Source organism: Phragmites australis, chromosome 7 (assembly GCF_958298935.1).
Source record: "Phragmites australis chromosome 7, lpPhrAust1.1, whole genome shotgun sequence".
NCBI classification, from domain to species: Eukaryota; Viridiplantae; Streptophyta; class Magnoliopsida; order Poales; family Poaceae; genus Phragmites; species Phragmites australis.
Genome location: NC_084927.1, coordinates 24,450,125 through 24,469,106, shown reverse-complemented (window position 1 = coordinate 24,469,106; position 18,982 = coordinate 24,450,125). Strand labels below are relative to the sequence as shown.

General features: G+C 46.3%; 3 protein-coding genes and 1 non-coding gene across 4 annotated transcripts; 2 read left to right on the top strand and 2 right to left on the bottom strand.

Moving 5' to 3' along the window:
- The first annotated feature begins 970 nt into the window (after positions 1 to 970).
- Positions 971 to 1,843, top strand: LOC133923517 (uncharacterized). Its single transcript, XM_062368802.1, has one exon. It carries the CDS (start codon positions 1,082 to 1,084, stop codon positions 1,400 to 1,402), a length of 321 nt encoding a protein of 106 aa, XP_062224786.1. The 5' UTR covers positions 971 to 1,081; the 3' UTR covers positions 1,403 to 1,843.
- A 1,578-nt stretch (positions 1,844 to 3,421) lies between these two features.
- On the bottom strand, positions 3,422 to 8,318 carry LOC133924298 (sm-like protein LSM1B). Its single transcript, XM_062369770.1, has 5 exons — positions 8,030 to 8,318; positions 5,865 to 5,933; positions 5,659 to 5,774; positions 5,501 to 5,563; positions 3,422 to 3,688 (listed from the first exon to the last, which is right to left on the bottom strand). Exons 1-5 carry the CDS (start codon positions 8,088 to 8,090, stop codon positions 3,611 to 3,613), a joined length of 387 nt encoding a protein of 128 aa, XP_062225754.1. The 5' UTR covers positions 8,091 to 8,318; the 3' UTR covers positions 3,422 to 3,610.
- A 5,865-nt stretch (positions 8,319 to 14,183) lies between these two features.
- On the top strand, positions 14,184 to 15,966 carry LOC133924297 (trihelix transcription factor ENAP1-like). The gene is made up of 2 exons (XM_062369769.1): positions 14,184 to 15,769; positions 15,905 to 15,966. The coding sequence occupies exon 1, from the start codon at positions 14,469 to 14,471 to the stop codon at positions 15,603 to 15,605; it is 1,137 nt and encodes a 378-aa protein (XP_062225753.1). The 5' UTR covers positions 14,184 to 14,468; the 3' UTR covers positions 15,606 to 15,769; positions 15,905 to 15,966.
- A 2,580-nt stretch (positions 15,967 to 18,546) lies between these two features.
- TRNAA-CGC (transfer RNA alanine (anticodon CGC)) lies at positions 18,547 to 18,619 on the bottom strand. Its single transcript has one exon. It is a non-coding gene; the product is annotated as a tRNA-Ala (tRNA).
- Positions 18,620 to 18,982: the final 363 nt, after the last annotated feature.

Genomic DNA, 18,982 nt, shown 5'->3' with positions numbered 1-18,982 from the left:
AAATACGGTATTGTTGTCCGTATTCGACACACCGTGTGCTGAATACAGGTGATTTTCTGTACACTGTGTCGAATACAGGCAATAATGCCGTATTCGGCACACAGTGTGCCGAAAATACCTTTTTTGGTATACCGTGTACCGAAAATGAATTTTTAACACACCATGTGCCGAATACGGATGCTAAATTCGTTAATACAGTTACATGTTATCTATTTCGATAAATACGCTCTCATATGTTATCTAATTTTAGATTTTTTTCCTCTGAAATTCCACATTTATTTTGTGCAGCCTTTTCTTTTTCACCAACCGTTAGCATGACCTGTCCTGATAAACGTGTTTTAACTACCCATGCTAGCAACCTGGACGTGCCGAAGGTGCGCTCGAGTCTGAAAATATGCAGAACATTATCCTATCATCCCCCTGATTTCATTTTGTGAAAGCTGCTACCATTTTGGATTAATTGAGAATTGCCTCAGATGATGACTATCCTCTGAGTATACCTCTAACATTTTTTTTTTTTTGCCATGAATGACGGAGAGGAAGAAGAAAAAAGAGAGATAAAAAGAAAGATAATAAAGGCAAAGAAGAGGTGGATGAGCCTCCTAGCTATCTGCCAATAGAGTATGCTACTTGTCCATAGAGGTACTGGAAATTTTCTCCAAGATAAAAAATCAAATATGAAAATTTGTAAGTGTTCCATAGGAAGGCACCTGCACCTCAGTCTCCTGCCACCTGCTATCTGAACCCTCCGACTTTAGCTAATTCTGATGCTGCATTTTTCTTAAAGAATGGCACTCTCCAAATAAAAAAGTTTGTGCACTTATCTTAAAGAATGACACTCCAAATAAAAAAGTATGTGCATTTGCCAACCAGTTAGGTATTTAGTCGAAGCAAATATTTGCTGCTTTTTTCCTTTACATTTCATTCTTTAATTTAAAATACGCATACACAATGAACCAAGCGTGTCGCTGCTCCCTTTATATACGCACGAGAACGCAACGGAGAAGAAAACCACGAAGGCCACGAGAGAGAGGGAACTGCAACGCGAGCAGAGAGAAGAAGGCGCGCCAAGAAGACAGCAATGGGGGAAGCGCCATGCGTCGCCGCGCCACGCCGTGCCGCCCCGCGCTTCCACCTGCCTCGCCACGGCCGCCGGAAGGTCCTCGTCGTCCAGCTCGGCAGTGGCGCCGCAGGCACCAGGGCGGCTTGCGGACGCGGGCGCCGGCTCAGGTGGTGGCTCCGCCGCGCGGTGTGGCGCCTCGCGGAGCTCTGCTGCGTCGCGGCGCTGCCGGGCCACCCGGGAGGGCCCACCGCCCCGGCGTCGTGGGCTGGCGTCGAGCCGCACTTCGCTGCGCCCTTCGTCCCCGTCGCGCTGATGAAGCGCTCGTGGGTACAGGACTAGCCGGCCGGCCGGCTGGCTGCTGCGTGCGCCACGATGCAGAAGTCAGAAGTGAACGCAGCATTGGCTGTGTACCGTGGCGCGTCGACGCGTGATGGTCTCTGAAGACTACACGCATGATATATGCATCTGATGCAAGCCACAGCAGCTGAATCACGTACAGGCCTGGGCTCACCGATGTGTTCTTTTCATCTTCCTCCTCCTCCTCTTGTCTTGGCAACGAAAGGAGCATGCAGTATTGCATGCGAACCTGTGCGCCGCGCGCTGCAATTCCAATCATACGGACGTTGTAGATTCTTTCCGATCGATTCCTTGTGTTGCTCAGAAGAAGAAAAACGTAGCTCGGTCACGGAATCTGACTGGTCATGGAGTATCATAGCGATTATACTGTTTACAAGTACTTTAGCATCAACTCTTATCCAATGCATTGGGATCTTCACTTCAGAGGGGTTGAACTCACTGTGACTTTCGAAATGCTGTAAGTCATTAGATCTCAGACGAATGAATAAGAGTTCACGCTATACCGTGTGTACTGATACTGATTATTAACGCAAAAAATATAACTGGCCGCATAATTTGCAGCTCAGTTATGTTCATGCGCAGAGACCACTCGTGATTTTCGGTTGAAGCCGCCCAGTACAGTACAAGCTCCAAGCTTTCCAACAGTATGGTTCGGTACTACGTGATCGGCCGGTGGTTGCACGTGAACCCGATCAAGCCGCCATCAACGCTTGACATCTCCGGATCCCACCCCGATCCCGTGTACGCACGGCGGCAGAGCAGGCGGCGGTCGACCGGTGATTTTGGCCGGCGACCTACCCTGCGTACGCGAGGGATAAGGATCAACGCGGCGCGTGCCCCCCCCCCCCCCCCAAGGCGTCCTGCCCGCCCTGCATCGCCATGTGCCCTGCTCGCTCTGCCGCCGCCGCCGCCTGCCACACCGGCACTAATCAATGGCGTCGCCAAACCTACCGTGCGTGCGGTGCGAGCAAGTGCAGCATGGTTAGCTGCTGAAATTGGGAGATTTGCCGGTCGATCGGTTGCTGATTGGCAAGAAATGTCTGTTCGTTTTCAGTGTCATGTTTGCGTCGTGGATGTTGGATATCTACGATTTGGTGTCGGTAAGAAGAGTGTCATTAATGTTTGTTCGGTAGCAGCATACGTATCTCCTTATTTCTGCTGGATAACACCAGCGTATAACGCTAAACTGTGTCTGGCAGGGAAAAGGCAGCAGCAGCAGGAGGAGGCAGCCAGGCACTAGTTATCTGAGCAGAGACATAGGTGTCAAAATCCGATTCAGATGACTGATTCGGCAAAGAAAATTTATACATACGAAATACAACTCAAAATCTAACTCGAATTCAGGATGCCCGATGCAGCAAAAAAAAATATAGACAGGGATGTTCGATTCGAAATAAAAATTAGACATAGATATCCAGATAATACTGGCAGTCACTATCAAACATTTTGCAGAGGAAAAAAGACAATTCAGCATCATCATATTAGTGAGGGCAGCTTGGACAGCGAAAACAAGGATGGGGCAAAGATAGAGACGCTCGGACAGCAGCAGCACACAACGAACAGCTCACTTACATGCAAGCTCTTCCCAAAAGAATTTCGTTTATAGGATTCCGTCGTCAAATACCGTTTGTTTTGTTTTGAATTGACATAGAAAAATCTTTCTCGCGTACCATTAATTTCCGGAAGTTTATTTTGCCGAGTTCTATCCTAAAGCCATTGCCTCCAGCCATTAGTGGTGGTCGGTAAGCTTAAGTTTGGGGTGAAATTGCTTTTCTGACAAGCAGCTGCAGCAACAGACTGGATATATTATTTTTGCAAGAGAAGGCAGGCAGGAAGGCAGACTAGTTAATTATAGCTGAACGATCCGGCAAGGCAGGGCACCGGCCGGATAGACGGATCCGATCACGTGCTGCCACTTCTTTTGTGCGGTGATGCTGAAACAAAAGCACATGGCATCTCACGGCAAGCAGAAGAAAGGTGGCAAAACTGTAAGAGGGGGTCTGAAGAAACTGCAACAGCAGAAGTACAACACTGCTAATAAAAGAATCTGTTCACCGAACTCTCCAATCTGGATGAACACGAAGCATGAGATTTGAGATACAACGCAATCAGGCCACATAGATAGCACAAGCCGCGATTAAAAACCTGCAGCACAATGGGAGCAGCAATTGCCAGGAGGATCCACGGATGCTAATCGAAGTCTAGGAACTCCATCCTTTTCCTCATCGTGCCTTTCAGATCTCTTGCTTCCTTTTCTGCCTTCTCAGCCTGGGTAAAAATATAAAAAATAGGAATATAGTGTTAGTTCCAACGTTAGAGTAACAATACGGAGGACTCAGGTTCCTCTGTCTAAGCGTACAGGTAAGCAGCGCGCTTGCAAGGTTTGGCTGGTGTTTGATAAGAGATGGCCTGGAATGTGTTGAAGCTGCATGGAGTCCATGCGCCAAACAAAACAGATTCAAATTGTTTCTCCTAGGGGTTCAATTTTGGCAATTTGGCACCAGGGGCGCCACATAAAAAAGGTTCAGATTAGAGATGTAACAGTTACTTCTTGGAGCTGTGCGCTGGGCCCTTGGATAACCCGAAATGAATTTGTTCTTAGAGATGTAACAGTTACCTCAGCACTGTTTGTTGTTGAGCGTTAGGAATTTAGCAGACGAAAGAAGCAAGGAAAATGGTATGGCCAATCTGAGGGTGATACTTCGACAAATGCAGGAGGTTGTATATATGTACCAGACAGGAATAAGCTAGACCTTTGATTTGCTTCCTTGGTGTTCCCGGACTCGTAAGAGCTGGTGCCTTGTTTTGTCTTGTTAAGAACTTGATGTCGTCATGTTTGATTTTTGTTGAATTGTTGTCCGCTGTGAAGAGGAGTTGTTCCTCTCTCAGGGTATGTGATCAGTTGATTGTAAACTGGAATCCCTAGTCCTCAAAACCTATTGATTTCTACAATAAAGCAGGGCCAATGTGTCTTGGGTCTAAGACAAGCAAATCTAAGTTCTACAATATATCAGCACAGGCAATAAACATACTGTCATGTGGGGCCTCACTTATCAGAGACGCAAGAAGCAGACGACAGCAGGCGTAGATATTAAGTCTTAGAGATAATTCCTTTTAGTTTGTTAGCTTCGGTTGTTAGTGATAAGATTTGTTAGCTTCGGTTTGTTAGGGCCGGCTCTAGCACTTTATAAGCAGAGGCACGGCAGTCGGAAGATCAATCAAGAATCGAGTTTTCCCATTGTTATCCCTTCCTGCCTCGCCGGCATGGTTGCCTATCACGGCTCCTCCGCGCTGACGAGATCCAGGGCCTCGACCTTCGACTACCTTCAAATACTATCTGCGCCGTAACCCTTCCACCAATAATCCTGCTCGTGACACATACCTTGACTATGCCATGCCCTTTTTTACCCATCATTTTTGTGATAAAACTAGCTGTTGGATGCTCATGTTTCAGGACAAAAAAATATTAGTACAGAACCTCATGTAAAAATGACATTTTTGCTCCAAGTAATAGGCAAAATGTATTACAGAATACATTTGAGAGCTCTGGATAAATAAATCTTCTTCTTATTCTGTTCAAGAAAACTGTTGGTTTAGACTTTAGAGTGCAAATGCATATATAGCAGAGTGCCTCAGAACAGAGAGCAAAGAGGGAAGGGCCAAAACGTCACCATAGCATCCACAGTTTTCCATGTTATTGCTTGGGGTGTCATACATGTAAGGAAAATTTCAAAATTATCATATGTAGTTCTGTAAGGCTCAAAAAGGTTGGCCTGAACCACATGTAAGAGGAACACCTAATGGAGATACAAAATGATCGAACTTTTTAGTGCCAAATTTAAAAGTGCCCTTCAGCAAAAATACAAAACCATTGATGGACAATCAGTAACACAAGGATACCAACATACAAGGCTAATCATGTATGATTCTATAGAACAGAGACTGGAGGCACTATATTTAAGAGCCTAGAGACAAGCGATAGTGCTTAGTTCAATTTAAGTTGCATGGCAGATGCCAAAAACTTTAGGTAAACAACACAAAGCGCCTCAAAACAAGATTAGACCCAGCAGAAGTTTGTACCTTTCTTATTTCTGCTTCTGAAACACAAGTCATATGAGCAGGGAGTTCATCCTTCTCACGATCCTGCCCAATGCAATACCAGATCCATAATATGAATATGGAGATATGGGTTTGACCATGGTCATTTTTTAATCATTTAGTTCAACAGAGATCATTACCAATTCTCCAATTAAAACAACATTCTCTCCCCGGATCACGTACAGACCAAGAGGAACATCACAGTATTGTTCCCCTACAATTACTCGTTCACAAGCACCCTGAATAACAACATTTGCTGCACAGTAAAAGAAATAAAAGAGAAGCTTAATGGCAGAAAAAATGATTGGAAGCAATGTTAAGGAAAGTGGGTTTAAAAGTGGCATACCAAACTGATCAAATGAACAGAGGGTGCCAAGCAGCTTTCGTCCATCTCTTAGCAGGACAATAAGTTTCTCTGGGATAAGGAACATAAGTGGTTAGTAAAATAGGATTGGGAAACAAAAAGGTGTGCTTCTGAGGCGAAGCAAGCTGCAGGAAACAGCCAATGCATGCAGAATATTTAGGTGCAATAGTTCTATTTTGTATTATAGAAAAGAAAATGTGCGGTACCATGACTCACGTAACTACTGCAGTGTTTCAATTTTAACTATTGGTCACTATCAATAATTTTAACTCAAATCTCAGATTATTTGGTATCCACGAACTCCCCTTGTCCTTCCAAGTTGATGACAAATAACTAATTTATCCACCTATGTTTCTAAGTAACTTACTTATTTACACTGATTAAGGATGAAAGATGAAACCAAACTTACGTTGTGTTGCATGCCCTAGGAACAAAACTGAACGAAAACACAATGTCCTTTGCATATAGCATTAAATATCCACTGGATGTTTAACAAAGATGACAAGAAATTGATTAAAAAACTAAAAATGTATTAAGCGGAACACCTAAAGGACAAGAAGTCACTGGCATTTAGCTCCAGCAACGATTCATATAATCATTTAACTAACACTCTTGTGTAGCTCTTCAGATTGCCACTGCCTGCGTAAGTTCTCCTTATCATTATCTCATATACACTAATGAAAGTATCAAATAATCATAATGCTATTTACTTATAAAATCAGCCTGAGCATCTACTGCCACAAGGCAAACAATTTCAACAAAACATCTATCGAGGCATGCAACTCATCAATTAATTAAGAGGAACTCAGGTGGACCATTCCTCCACAACAGGCAATACCAAAGGTGAGGTCCTATTCATTATCTCATATACACTAATGAAAGTATCGATCAGTCATAATGCCAACTGCTTATAAAATCATGCTGAGCTTCTACTGTCACAGGGCAGAAAACTTCAACCAAACATCTCTCAAGACATGAAACTCATCAACTAATTCAGAGGACCTCAGTTGGATCAGTTCTCCTCATTTCTCAACAACAGGCAATACCAAAGGTGAATTCGGCTAATGGAGGACTCGAATAACAGCATTATAACTCTATTGCAACAAGACAACAAATGGCTACCAATAATTACCTTTATATTCTAGTGAAAGGAAGTATACAATCTAGTAAGGTGCAAATAGAAAGAAAAAACTAAAATCTGCAATCAGTCAAAGTCAACCAAACAAAGTGGCACCAAGAGATTAAAGAACACACCAAAGTCCCACCATTCAATTAGGCTAGTTCAACATAGAATTATTACATGCAACTCAAATACGCAGTATCTCACTACCTAGTCCATCCAACCAACCGAACACTCTAATTTTTTTGTGCAATACAATTTCTTGCAAACAAGAGCTCCAGGTACAATTCTAACACACACGAGACGAGTCCAATAAGCCATAATTTCGTACATAGCATTAAGTTTGCACAAGGGAATTGCACAATTGCCTATATCATCATGAAACCAAATAAATTGTGGGACCTAATGACCTCTTAAGAAACAATACAATCCACCAGTACTAACCAGTAACCACACATGCTTAGTGTAACCCCATCAGAGCTCCACCTTTATATGCCACAAGGCACAACCAGCTCCATGTATGATTTCCAGCAAAAACACAAGGCATTCTTAGCAACATTCAGAGATTGGCACAATCAGTCCACGCAAAATCTGCAATCTACCAACATTAACCTACCAAAAGCTTCCAACTTCCAATAAACCACAAAGTTCAACACATTGACACAAGTTTGGAGCGAGTTGCAGGAAATATACTATCTTTCGCCAAAACTACTCGCATGAGCTGTCTCGAATATCAATGCCTGCATAACCCATGAAAGCCTTCTCCTACCAACCCAAGGCTACAGAGATTTACACAATCACATAATAGCCTGCCTACTTTTTGTCTGAACCACTCATAGAAGTCAATCGTCCGCACCAAACTCTCATATCGACTGCGAATTGAGGCCTACACAATCCGGGAGCTACGCCGATCGGATCTAAGAACCCATAAAAATCAAATCTTGGCGCATCGGTTTGGTCCCACGGACCAATGGAAGCAACTATGGAAGATCAGAAACTTCGCAGATAGAGGATCTCAGTATCTTACTGTCCAAGAAGCCGGCCAGGGAAGTGGAAAGGAGGATCTCGTCGGGGCCAGCCCAAGACATGGCGCCGATCCCAAATCCGGCGCCAGAAACCGCAGCTGTCGGCCCCAATCCGCCGCAGCTGGGATCAGAACTGCTCCTACGGCTTGGACCAAGCGCGTGACGGGGTTCCTCCAGGGACCGAGCCGCTTCTAGGGTTTTGTGCGGGAGTGGAGTTCTCTCGCGTGGACGGAACGGGGGCAGGGAGGAGTCCGGTGCTTGGTACACGAACACGAAACGCCTGTTTGTTTGGCTTCTGTTTTTGATTCTTTTTAAAATTGTGTTTAGTTTTTCTAAAATCCGTTTTCATTTTTAGTTATTGATTTTTATAATAAATTTTTAACTTCTCAGTATATCACTTATTAGAAAAACTACTCTCAGTTAGTTTCTTAACTTCTAATTCATTTTTCAGAGCAGAAACAGTCTTATGTTTCTTCAGAAACTATTTTTTTAATTTTGTTTGTTCTGACTTCTAGTAAAAAAAAAAAATAGAAACCCAAATAAATATATTTAAAATGAAAATTTTTTTGAATACCCTCTCTGACACCATGAACGAGAACTATGAGATGCAATGCACATTGTCTTCCTAATCTTTGCACAAACTCATGCCTCACTATGATGCTTTGCGTGCTCTAGGTTACTCTCCTTATCACCTAGGTTATAGATGCTATAGTCCACAAACATGGCGCATTATCATTTCCCGTCATGTTCGGTTTGTTGAAGACAACTTTCCCTTTCAACAATATGTGTCTCCACTACCCTCCTCCAAAACCGCATCTTTCTACCCTCCTAATGATCTCCTGAGTCTCCCTCCAAATGTTGTTGGCTCGGTACTATCCATCCGACAACACAACATGCAAACTCCTTCTACACTTCGTGTCCAATAACAACATCTGGCATTCTCTCCCACACCTCTATCACATCCACCACTACAGTCCAATCTTATCCTTGCCACTACTACGTTGTCCATAACCCTTGAGCCACCACTACCGGTCCGACGATAGGACAATGCACGCGCTTCTTCATTGCCGTCCATCGTGTCCAGTGCTTCGGCTGCCCCAGTATCCTCACCAGCACCACCATCGCCTCATTTCACCTCACACACGGGTCTGGCCACAATTCTACCCACTCATCCGATGGTTACGTGTGGTCGTTCAGGTGTTTACCAGCCCAACCCAAAATACGCCAATGTTTCAAAGGCCACCGCTCCCATTTCTCCTCTTCCAAGTTCTGTCCGCACAACCTTGAAAGATCCACATTGGAAGGCTGCTATGGAAGATGAATATTGGGTGCTTCTGGCTAAACTGAACTTGGTCTCTTGTGCCCCAACCACCAATTTCGTGAGCGACAAATGGGTGTTTCGGCACAAACTAAAGCTCGATGGGACTCTTGATCGATACAAGGATCGGGGATTCTCGCAATGTATGGGGATCGATTTTAGTAACACTTTCAATCATGTGGTCAAGCCACCCACAATTCACATGATTCTAATGCTCATCGCATCTCGCTCTTGGACGGCAATCCAACTTGATGTTTCAAATGCTTTTCTCCACGGTCATCTCACCAAGCAGGTTTTCTGCCAGCAGCCCAGTGGGTTCTCTGATCCCTCTCGACCAGACGATGTCTGCTTACCCGCCAAGTCGTACAACGCTGAATACAATGTGTGTTTCATCTCATACTCGTTCATGGTGTCAGAGCGGGTACAATCCGCCATTGACAGCCTTCTTTCCAACCAATCTTCCACCGTCGTGTCTTCTTCTTTATCCTCTGCACGTTCTTCCCCACCCACCTCCCATGTGCACACCATCGTCGGCAACACTAGCATTTCTACTACCACGATTCAGATGATCAATATCCATTCTCATGTGCCCATCGCTCTTGATCTCACCGAGTCCAATTACAATCAATGGCGCCTCTTCTTTGACACGTTCTTCGGCAAGTTCATGCTTGGTGCCAATGTCAACACCGCACCGGCACAAGCTCCCTCCGATCCAGATTGGCTGATGATTGATTTTGCTATTGTTAATTGGCTCTACACCACCCTCTCCAAGGACATTCTTGATCTGGTCATGCGGCCCAACAACAATGCATATGATGTCTGGTGCTCGATTGAGTCTTTGTTCCTTGACAACAGGCTGACTCGCACCATGTACATCGAGGCTGAATTTCGTAGCATCTACCAGGGTGACATGACCATGATGCAATATTGCTCCAAGCTCAAGACCCTCGCTGATGCGTTGCGTGATGTCGGCTAGCTGATTCGGGAGGAGAACTAGGTCTTGAATCTTCTTCGTGGCATGAATACGAAATTCCAGCATGTTATACCTATCATCATGGGTAAGGATCCCCTCCCTTCTTTGCTCTCTATGCGTTATTCACTTCTTCTTGAAGAACTTCAGGTCGAGCAATCTGTGGAGTAGGTGGCGGCTCAAGCTCTCTACACTAGGCAGAACACCTCCTCCACTACTGTTCTCGATCTGGCATCAGGCTCCAGCAGCCAATGTTCCCGGCAGAAGAAGAAGAAGAAGAACGCATGCTCCAACAACAGTGGCTCTCGTCCACAAATTCCTCAGTGGCACCTTTCTGTGCCTCCATTGTGGGCATCCACTATCAATCTGTGGACTAGCATGGTGTTGGCGTGGCCTATCCCCTAGTGCGCTCCTAGCGCCGACATTCTTGGTCCTCACCCCGGCGCTCCCTCAACCCCTCAGGCTATGGTTACGTCCACTCCAGTGAATGTGGTCTTGCCGTCCGCACCTCCATCTTGGGATCAAGCAAGCCTGCACCACGCCCTTCAAAGTGCCAGTGTCAACACCACTTTGGTTGGGAGTACATCCGACTGGTTCCTCGACACTAGTGCGTCCTCTCACTTAGCCACCAATCCGGGTATGCTCCATTCCCTTTCCCCTTCCATTCCACATTCCTGCATTATCTTCGGTAATGGCACCTCTCTGCCAGTCACTTATGCCGGTGATTCGTCTGTTTGCACCTCCAATTCACCACTTTCTCTCCGCAATGTTCTTGTCTCTCCATGGTTTCTCAAAAACCTTTTATCTGTTCGCACGCTAACATATGATAATCCTGTTTTTGTAAATTTGACCGTTTTGGTTTCTCCATAGAGGATCTCAAAACGCTAACATATGATAATCCTGTTCGCACGCTAACATACGCTAAAAGTAAGATCAATATTTTCATCTAGGGGACCCCTTGGAAGTTGGAAGGGTCTGTACAATGCAGTAATTAGAAATGGGCTTACTTGGAACTTTTTGTTCTCCTACTTACCTGTAGTTCCAGATTGTAACTTTGTAAATTATTCTTATTATTGATGCAAATTAACAATCTGCACTTTTTAATTTGATTCTATGCCTTTTTAGGTGAACTACATTAATGCACATGCAACTTCCACACTTGCTGGTGACTTGGCTGAAGTAAGAGCCATTAAGCAAGTCTTCAATAATACATCAGAGATTAAAATTAATTCAACGAAGGTTTGCTCACCTCCATTTGAAACTTTGTAGCTTTTTTAATGGAATGACTCACTTTTTAGTTGCTTTCTTCCCTAATGTCATTTTCCTCCTTCCTTGCCAGTCTATGATAGGCCATTGCCTAGGTGCAGCTGGTGGATTAGAAGCTATTGCCACTGTAAAAGCCATAACTACTGGATGGGTGCATCCTACCATTAACCAATTTGTAAGTAATCATTATTTTGAATCTCCTTTTTCTGTGAGTCATGACTCATAAAAGCAGTAAAGATTAGGCAAAAACAGTGACGGCAATAGTTATTCTAACCTTTTAAAAGCTATCCGGGTTTAATAGGAGCTTTCGTTATCACTAAGAAATTAAAAAAAAAACTTCATTTGATTCTTGCAATTTATCTATTCACTTTCAATGTCAGGATGGGAGATAATGAGCTTATTTTGCAAACTTTGTGGTTGTTACTTGCGAGACTTTCTCGTGTTTTAATTACAATCTTGCAAAACCCAGAGCCTGAAGTTGAATTCGATACAGTAGCCAATGAAAAGAAGCAGCATGAAGTGAATGTTGGTGAGCTTTTTCATCCCTGAACACCATAGGAACTCTCGAACCTGAACACCATAGAAACTCTCGCTGCCCCTGTGTTTCTTGAAGAAGCTCATGTGATGTGGTTTGTAGAGGAGTGACAAATTTTACGGTTCAGACTGAGCGGATGAAAAAAAGGAATTGGATTTTACCACAACAAGCCCAAATGTCTTGCTCATGATATATCTAGCCAATTTACCATCCCTTATTAAATACAGACAATTTTCATCCCTGATCTGTATGTCTTATGCACATTTGCTGTCTTCAAAATGCAGCCATCTCTAATTCCTTTGGATTCGGAGGACACAATTCGGTGGTGGTATTTTCTCCATTCAAGCCGTGATTCATCCTAGCTACAGATGTATACAACCTGCAGCACCTTCTCAGGACTGGTAATTTAGCGAGGAGTTTGTTAGATGCAGCCTATGATTTTCCATTTTTCTTTCCGGCTTAAAAGGAACAAGTTTTGATTGGCCGAGTGATGCTACCATAACTAGATACGGTTATTTAGATGTCAATTCTTTGGGGTGAAACTTCTAGCTACTATTCATTTTACAAAAACAGTAGATGTATTCATTCATATGCACTGAGGGGGATTGCATTTTTAGGATGTAAAATTCAGATCTTCAAACGAAAACTTCAGTATGTTTGACAACCACCTATGCAAACATTTTTTTTCCAGAACGGGCGTACCCCTGATTTCATTACACAAATGCAACGAAATTACAACCATCCCCATCAATCAGTTCGCAATATTTACAACAAAAACGTGCGCAAAATGCAGGATCTATGCATCTGACGCCTGAGGAGCAGCACCGAGGGCTGCCGAATCACCAAAATGGACCGCATGTCCAAGACTAGAAACCACAATCCAAGCATAACGACTCCTAACCTATTAGACCGGTAACTACCACGCCAAGTTCAGATACAAAAACCATTTCCGGACCGAGTGCCAACAGCACTAAAAACTGCAACCGCACTCCAACGATGATAGCTTCAGCTTGGAACACCATCAGCTCCTTGGCCTTTGGCGAGCATCATCGTGCCTTCAGCTTGTTTCTTGGGATGGAAGAGGAGAGCTGCTTCTTGCAGCGTCTGAGCTCCAGCTTCCAGGGAGTCTCTGTGCTGACCGTGGAGGAGACCTGCCCAATACCGAAGAAAAGAGCAAGTAGAACACACAATCTCAGTAGGAGATCTAACCTGCTTTTTGTCAAAAACTACCCTATTTCTCATTGTCCAAATAGCCCATATAACAGCAGCTAAACCCGCCATATAGCAAGCGCCCCCAGTAGGGAGGAAATGTCGCACCCAAACAAAGTATTGTTCCATGTTTTCAGGCCTACAATCGGCACCAATAACCAGCCCAATCAGGCTCCACACATATTTAGCCATCGAGCAAGTGAAGAACAGATGTTCAATAGTCTCAGCCTCACAACAGAAAACACAATTGGTGTCTCCTTTCCAATTTCTTCTTTTAAGGGTATCTTTAGTAAGAATTGCATTTTGTTTCACCAGCCACATGAAGATTTTGATTTTTAAAGGAATTTTAGCCTTCCAGATAATCTTGTGAGGCAGGCCATCTTGGGTTCTGCACAAGTGTTCGTACATTGTCTTGACAGTAAAGTTCCCATTCTTTCCCCATTGCCAAACCGGCTTGTCTTGCTCAGGAGACAGCACAACAGTCATAAGCACATCTCTCATCTTCCTCAGCTGGTTTTGGAGATCTTCATTCATCCATCTCTTATAAGATAGGTTCCATTGCTTGGCCGCAGCCTCAGCTACTGTCAGATTTTGGTCATTGCAAATTTCAAAGAGGTCTTTGAACTTGCCTCACCTATGCAAACATGACTTAAATAAATGGCGAACAAAATGAAACAAAACGAAGGATGATGTGTGCTAGGTGTTCAATATGAGTATCCATTTGGATGTCCTGGTAGGGATGCAAGTGAACTTGCCTGTTGTCGAGAATTGAATTTTGGCGGGCAAATTAGCCGCATTCAGTCTCTCATGTCATCACGCACCCCCATCTCTGCTTCTCGAGGTATGTACCATGGGCGGAACGTGGAAACCGTTCTTCCTGCCGGCCGACGCGCCGGGCTCCAACCAGCCCAAACCGTTCCCACCGCCGGCCGTTTCCCCGCACCGCACACCACCCCACCCCACCTGACCTGATCTGACCCACCGCAGCGCCGGCCCATCCTTCCGGCCTGGCCCAAGCCAACGCGCGCCCGCGCTGCCCTGCCGAGCCCCAGCCGGCTCCGATCCCCTCAAAGCACGACACCCCCACGCCGACGGCACCGCCGCACCACCGAACCCAAACCAAACCAGATCGGATCCGCAGCGATGGACGACGACGACGACGTGTCCGACGACGCCTCCCCGTCGCCGGCGTCCTCCCAGGGGGCGCCCTCTGCGGCGCTCCCCGTCGCCGACCCCGTCACGGTGGCCGCCGCGCCGCCCGGGGGCGTCATCGCGCTCGGGCTCCCGATCCAGAGGACCGCAGCATCCCTGTACGCCAGCGGGGGCGGGGGCGGGGGCAGCGGCGGGAGGGAGGACGCGTGGAGCGAGGGCGCCACCTCTACCCTCATCGACGCCTGGGGCGAGCGCTTCGTCGCGCTCGGCCGCGGCAGCCTCCGCCACCCGCAGTGGCAGGAGGTCGCCGACGCCGTCTCCTCCCGCGACGGCTACTCCAAGCCCCCCAAGTCCGACGTCCAGTGCAAGAACCGCATCGACACGCTCAAGAAGAAGTACAAGATCGAGAGGGCCAAGCGGGTCTCCTCCTGGCAGTTCTTCAACCGCCTCGACGCGCTCCTCGCCCCCACCTATGGCCACAAGCCCGCCGCCGCCGGCGGGCCCAAGCCTAACGGCCGCAGCCCGTTGCCCGTGGCGCTGCGCCTGGGCTTCCCGCAGCGCAGCCGCACGCCGCTGATGCCCGCCGCCGCTGCAGTTAAGCGGAGGGCACAGTCGCCGGCGCCGTCGGCGTCGTCCGAGTCGTCCGACGGCTTCCCGCCGGTGCCGGCCTTCCCGGCGGCGAACGGGAAGAGGAGGAGGACGGACGAAGGGCGCGATGACGGCGGCAGCGAGCGCGCGCAGGAGCTTCGGGAGCTGGCACAGGCGATACGGCGCCTCAGCGAGGTGTACGACCGCGTGGAGACTGCGAAGCTGGATCAGGCCGCCGAGATGGAGCGGCGGCGCATGGACTTCGCGCTGGAGCTGGAGTCGCAGCGCCTGCAGTTCTTCCTCAACACGCAGATGGAGCTCACGCGGTCCAAGAATCACGCGTCTCCTGCCGCGGCCACCGTCCCGGCCGGTGCCACCGGCGTTGGTGGCTCCTCTAAGAGAATGTCAACGACAACCGATGCCACAACCGATGCCGGGGCCAGCAGCAATCACCATGGCCGGTACCAAATCAGCCACGGTGACTGGCGCCCACATTATCAGTACGATGATGAGGACGACGATGGAGAAGAGGAGAGCTAGTAATGGCACTCAGGAGTCAGGATAACCAGCCAGTGTATCGGTGATTCAGCATGGTTCAAGAATTCGTATCGGCATCGCCATAGAGTTGCATTGCTCCAATTTTAACTTCTATGTGAACGCAAGAAGAGACGGCAACTTGGGAGTAGTGGAAATTGGCCATCTTAGTAAGTACTGTTAGTATTAGCATTAGATAGTTGTGATAATCTCCCTTCCTGTACCACGTGCTAGTCAATTCCTTGCTTGTTTCTCCACAATTGCGTTAATAACATCTGATGTCATCTCATTTGTGCCAAGAATAGGTGCAATAGCTGAATCAATGCTTGTTCTTTGGAGAAGTAATCAATCAAATCATTAGAGTTGATGCCTTGATGGAACTGATCCATCTTTGGAATACTATGAAGATTGTGCGGTGTAATGCTTTGCCTTTTATGAGCGACACCTTAAAGGCTGGAGTTCAGATGATGCATGTCAGATTTGCTCTTCCAGTTCAGGCGATGTTGGTTCCGCTTTCGTACTAGGCCAAGTCGCTATGTGCACTGTGCAGAATCTGGACATGGCAGATACAGTTGTGCAAGTGCAACCAATCATAAAAAGGAAGGCTCTTCTCCTACCTGCAGGAAAGAACAGGAAGTTACCGAGGAATCTAACTTTTCTGCGGACTGCAAGATCCGATTATCTGAAGATACTGGCAGTTACTTTTTAAAAAAATATATATATAAGACAAGAGCTCTCTCAATTCATATAAGAAGATGCTTCATTTTTTTAGGAAAAAGGGGTCAAACCTTACAAGTTCGGTTAATTAGGAAAAATTAGGCTAAAGCCATGACCACAATGGGTAATCTATCTAGTTAAATCAGACCCTGAGCACCCCAAAATGACCCTAACTGTGGCACCGTGTGGAGTCATTTTGCCGCACTAGCATTGATCCCAAGTCGGCGGCCACCCAACGCAGCATTGATCCCAAGTCGGCGGCCACCCAACGCGGAGCAGGCGACACCTCCAAGGAGGAAATGTCGTCGAAGACACCATTCTCACCCATTTGGTAAACCTAATATAGGTTTCACCTAGAGAACATCAAGGTGCGGGTGAAGCAGGGGCACTCACCATAACGCCCCCAAAGAGGGAAGTGGTGCACTAAAACGTCAACGTTCCCAGCACCGGTAGAAAGTCTAGCAAGGCTTTTCGCCCGGAACCCCCGTATCCCACCAACCGTGCACAATGTAGTCCTATGACCATAGTTATTAGGGCATCGATACAGTGTTGTCATAGAGCCGATATAGCGTTAAGGCGTTGGATGGATCCTCACTATAATGTAGAAGTGTATAGTGTCTACCATATAGGTGTGGCATCCCTGTGGCACTCTGTGGTGTCTCTGTACTTTGTGGTGGCAGTTGGAAAGGCACTGACATGTTATTTGGTTCAAAAAGGTATTGCCATGTTTATTCTGCCGAGGCAAACCCTAGTTGAGCCACCTTCTTTTCCCTATGTGGCCCGCCACCAAGCCACCTTCCTTGCATCGCCGCCGCCCCGCTCTTGGATCCAAGTCAACTGCCCCCATCCGCCCTCCCTGTGCAGCATGCCTTCCCGAGTCACTGCAGAGGCGGTCGCTTGCTTGTCCGCCTGGGTGGCCCGCCACCGAGACGGCCACCCTCCTTACGCAGCCCGCCGCCTAATTGTCTGTCTTGCGTGGAAACACCGCCAAGTCAGGCTCCCACTCTCCTAGGTCACCGCCGCTGAGCCAGATGGGTATTTTTTTTTTCCTGTTTTGGCCACTTTTTTGCAAAACATGGCTGATCAAGTGACTGTAAGCACGGAAGCCTCGGACGTCTCATATGATCCAAAGGTTGATCCAAAATGGAAGGCAAAGTCGAATAATCATAGGTAGAAATATGGATTTTTGCCAACCATTGGTAATAGAGATGTTGTGTAACGTTACTTGTATGATAGAAAATTAACCGAAAAAATTACAAGGTTCAAGCAGCATCTTGTGGGTGGGTTTGGAGATGTTCAAAAGTGTGCAAATATCACAAAAGCTATCGCTCAAGAGATGATAGATGGCATATTTGAATCTTTCAGAGATGATAGAGTTGTATGGCTTTCCCAATATTCTATATTATTACTTTTGTGCTACAATTATATTACTAATATGATTTCCTAATATAATAGACCATGATCCGTATATGGCGTGACCACGGTACGAATCGTAAGTGATATATAGGTATAAAGATGATGAGTCATTGCGCCTCAATGTACCACCATAATAACTATGCCCACGGAAGAACCACACGTGTACAGATTGCACTCGTAGGTGCCATGCTGCCTACGAAGCGGCCTCGGACCACAAAGAGAGCCAAACACCAAGCTAGGTAGCTCCCTACTGTTAGATTTGATGGGAAGAGATAGATCTAACTAAGAGGAGGAGACGATACGACGCCAAAAGGCTAGGACAGGGAGGGCGCCGTGAGAAGTAGATGATCTTGACCCCACAAAGGCTTTTGCATTTCTTTTTGCATGTGGCGCGGCAGTGCAAAGGATTTGAAGTTGTCACTAATTGTTAAAAAAAAGTCGAAAACATGAGTACGTCTTCCCACATTCTGTATATTCTGTGCTTAAAGAAGAAAAAATAGAAGAAAAAATGAAATATACAGCATATTGAATGCATGAGATCACTCTAATGGAGAGTAAGCACCCATAGTTACCAGAAATTCTGAATCAAGAACGGAAGGATGTGGAGACAAAAGTAGTATCAGCGACTGTACCAGGCATCTGTGCAAGAGTAATGCAAATATATACATCAAATTAGCCTTTTGTTCCATTAAAAACCCCAGCCATATTTGTTTTGCTGTTGAACCTAATGCAAGAACGATTTGGTTTCTGACAGTAGAAGTTGGGTCTAAACTCCGCACTCCGTTGTGAGTCGGAGCTTGGAAAAAAAATGCTATGGAGACGCGGGGAATCGAACCCCGTGCCTCTCGCATGCGAAGCGAGCGCTCTACCATATGGGCTACGTCCCCATGCTGAAGGTGGCATACAAAGTAACATAAAACTAATTGTAATAGATGAGCTGACGCAGCAGCTGCAGGACCAAGATTAGAGGCAAGGAGGGACTGAAGGAAAAGCCACTCAATCCGCGGCGAGTAGGTGCAGCTTGGAATCGGATGGCGTGATCTGTGGCGACAGAGCGAAGAAAATGTTTGAGGTGTTGCAGTAGCGATCGAAGGAGGAGATGGATAGTTGCGATTACAGAAGAGTATCTGCGGGCAAGAAATCAGCTATATATAGAAGCGGAGATGTAGGGACATGCATATGTGTGCAGCATGCAATCAGGAGATTAGCTGCCTAACATGCTATACATACACCGTACTCCCAATTTACTT

What these genes read in the sequence shown, in the direction of transcription:
- LOC133923517 (XM_062368802.1), top strand. Translation starts at nt 1,082, where the DNA reads ATGGGGGAAGCGCCATGCGTCGCCGCGCCACGCCGTGCCGCCCCGCGC.
- LOC133924298 (XM_062369770.1), bottom strand. Translation starts at nt 8,090, where the DNA reads ATGTCTTGGGCTGGCCCCGACGAGATCCTCCTTTCCACTTCCCTGGCC. An exon ending in CTGTTCATTTGATCAGTTTG is followed by an intron (nt 5,775 to 5,864) that starts GTATGCCACTTT and finishes TTTACTGTGCAG; the next exon opens with CAAATGTTGTTATTCAGGGT. An exon ending in CAGAAGCAGAAATAAGAAAG is followed by an intron (nt 3,689 to 5,500) that starts GTACAAACTTCT and finishes ATTTTTACCCAG; the next exon opens with GCTGAGAAGGCAGAAAAGGA.
- LOC133924297 (XM_062369769.1), top strand. Translation starts at nt 14,469, where the DNA reads ATGGACGACGACGACGACGTGTCCGACGACGCCTCCCCGTCGCCGGCG.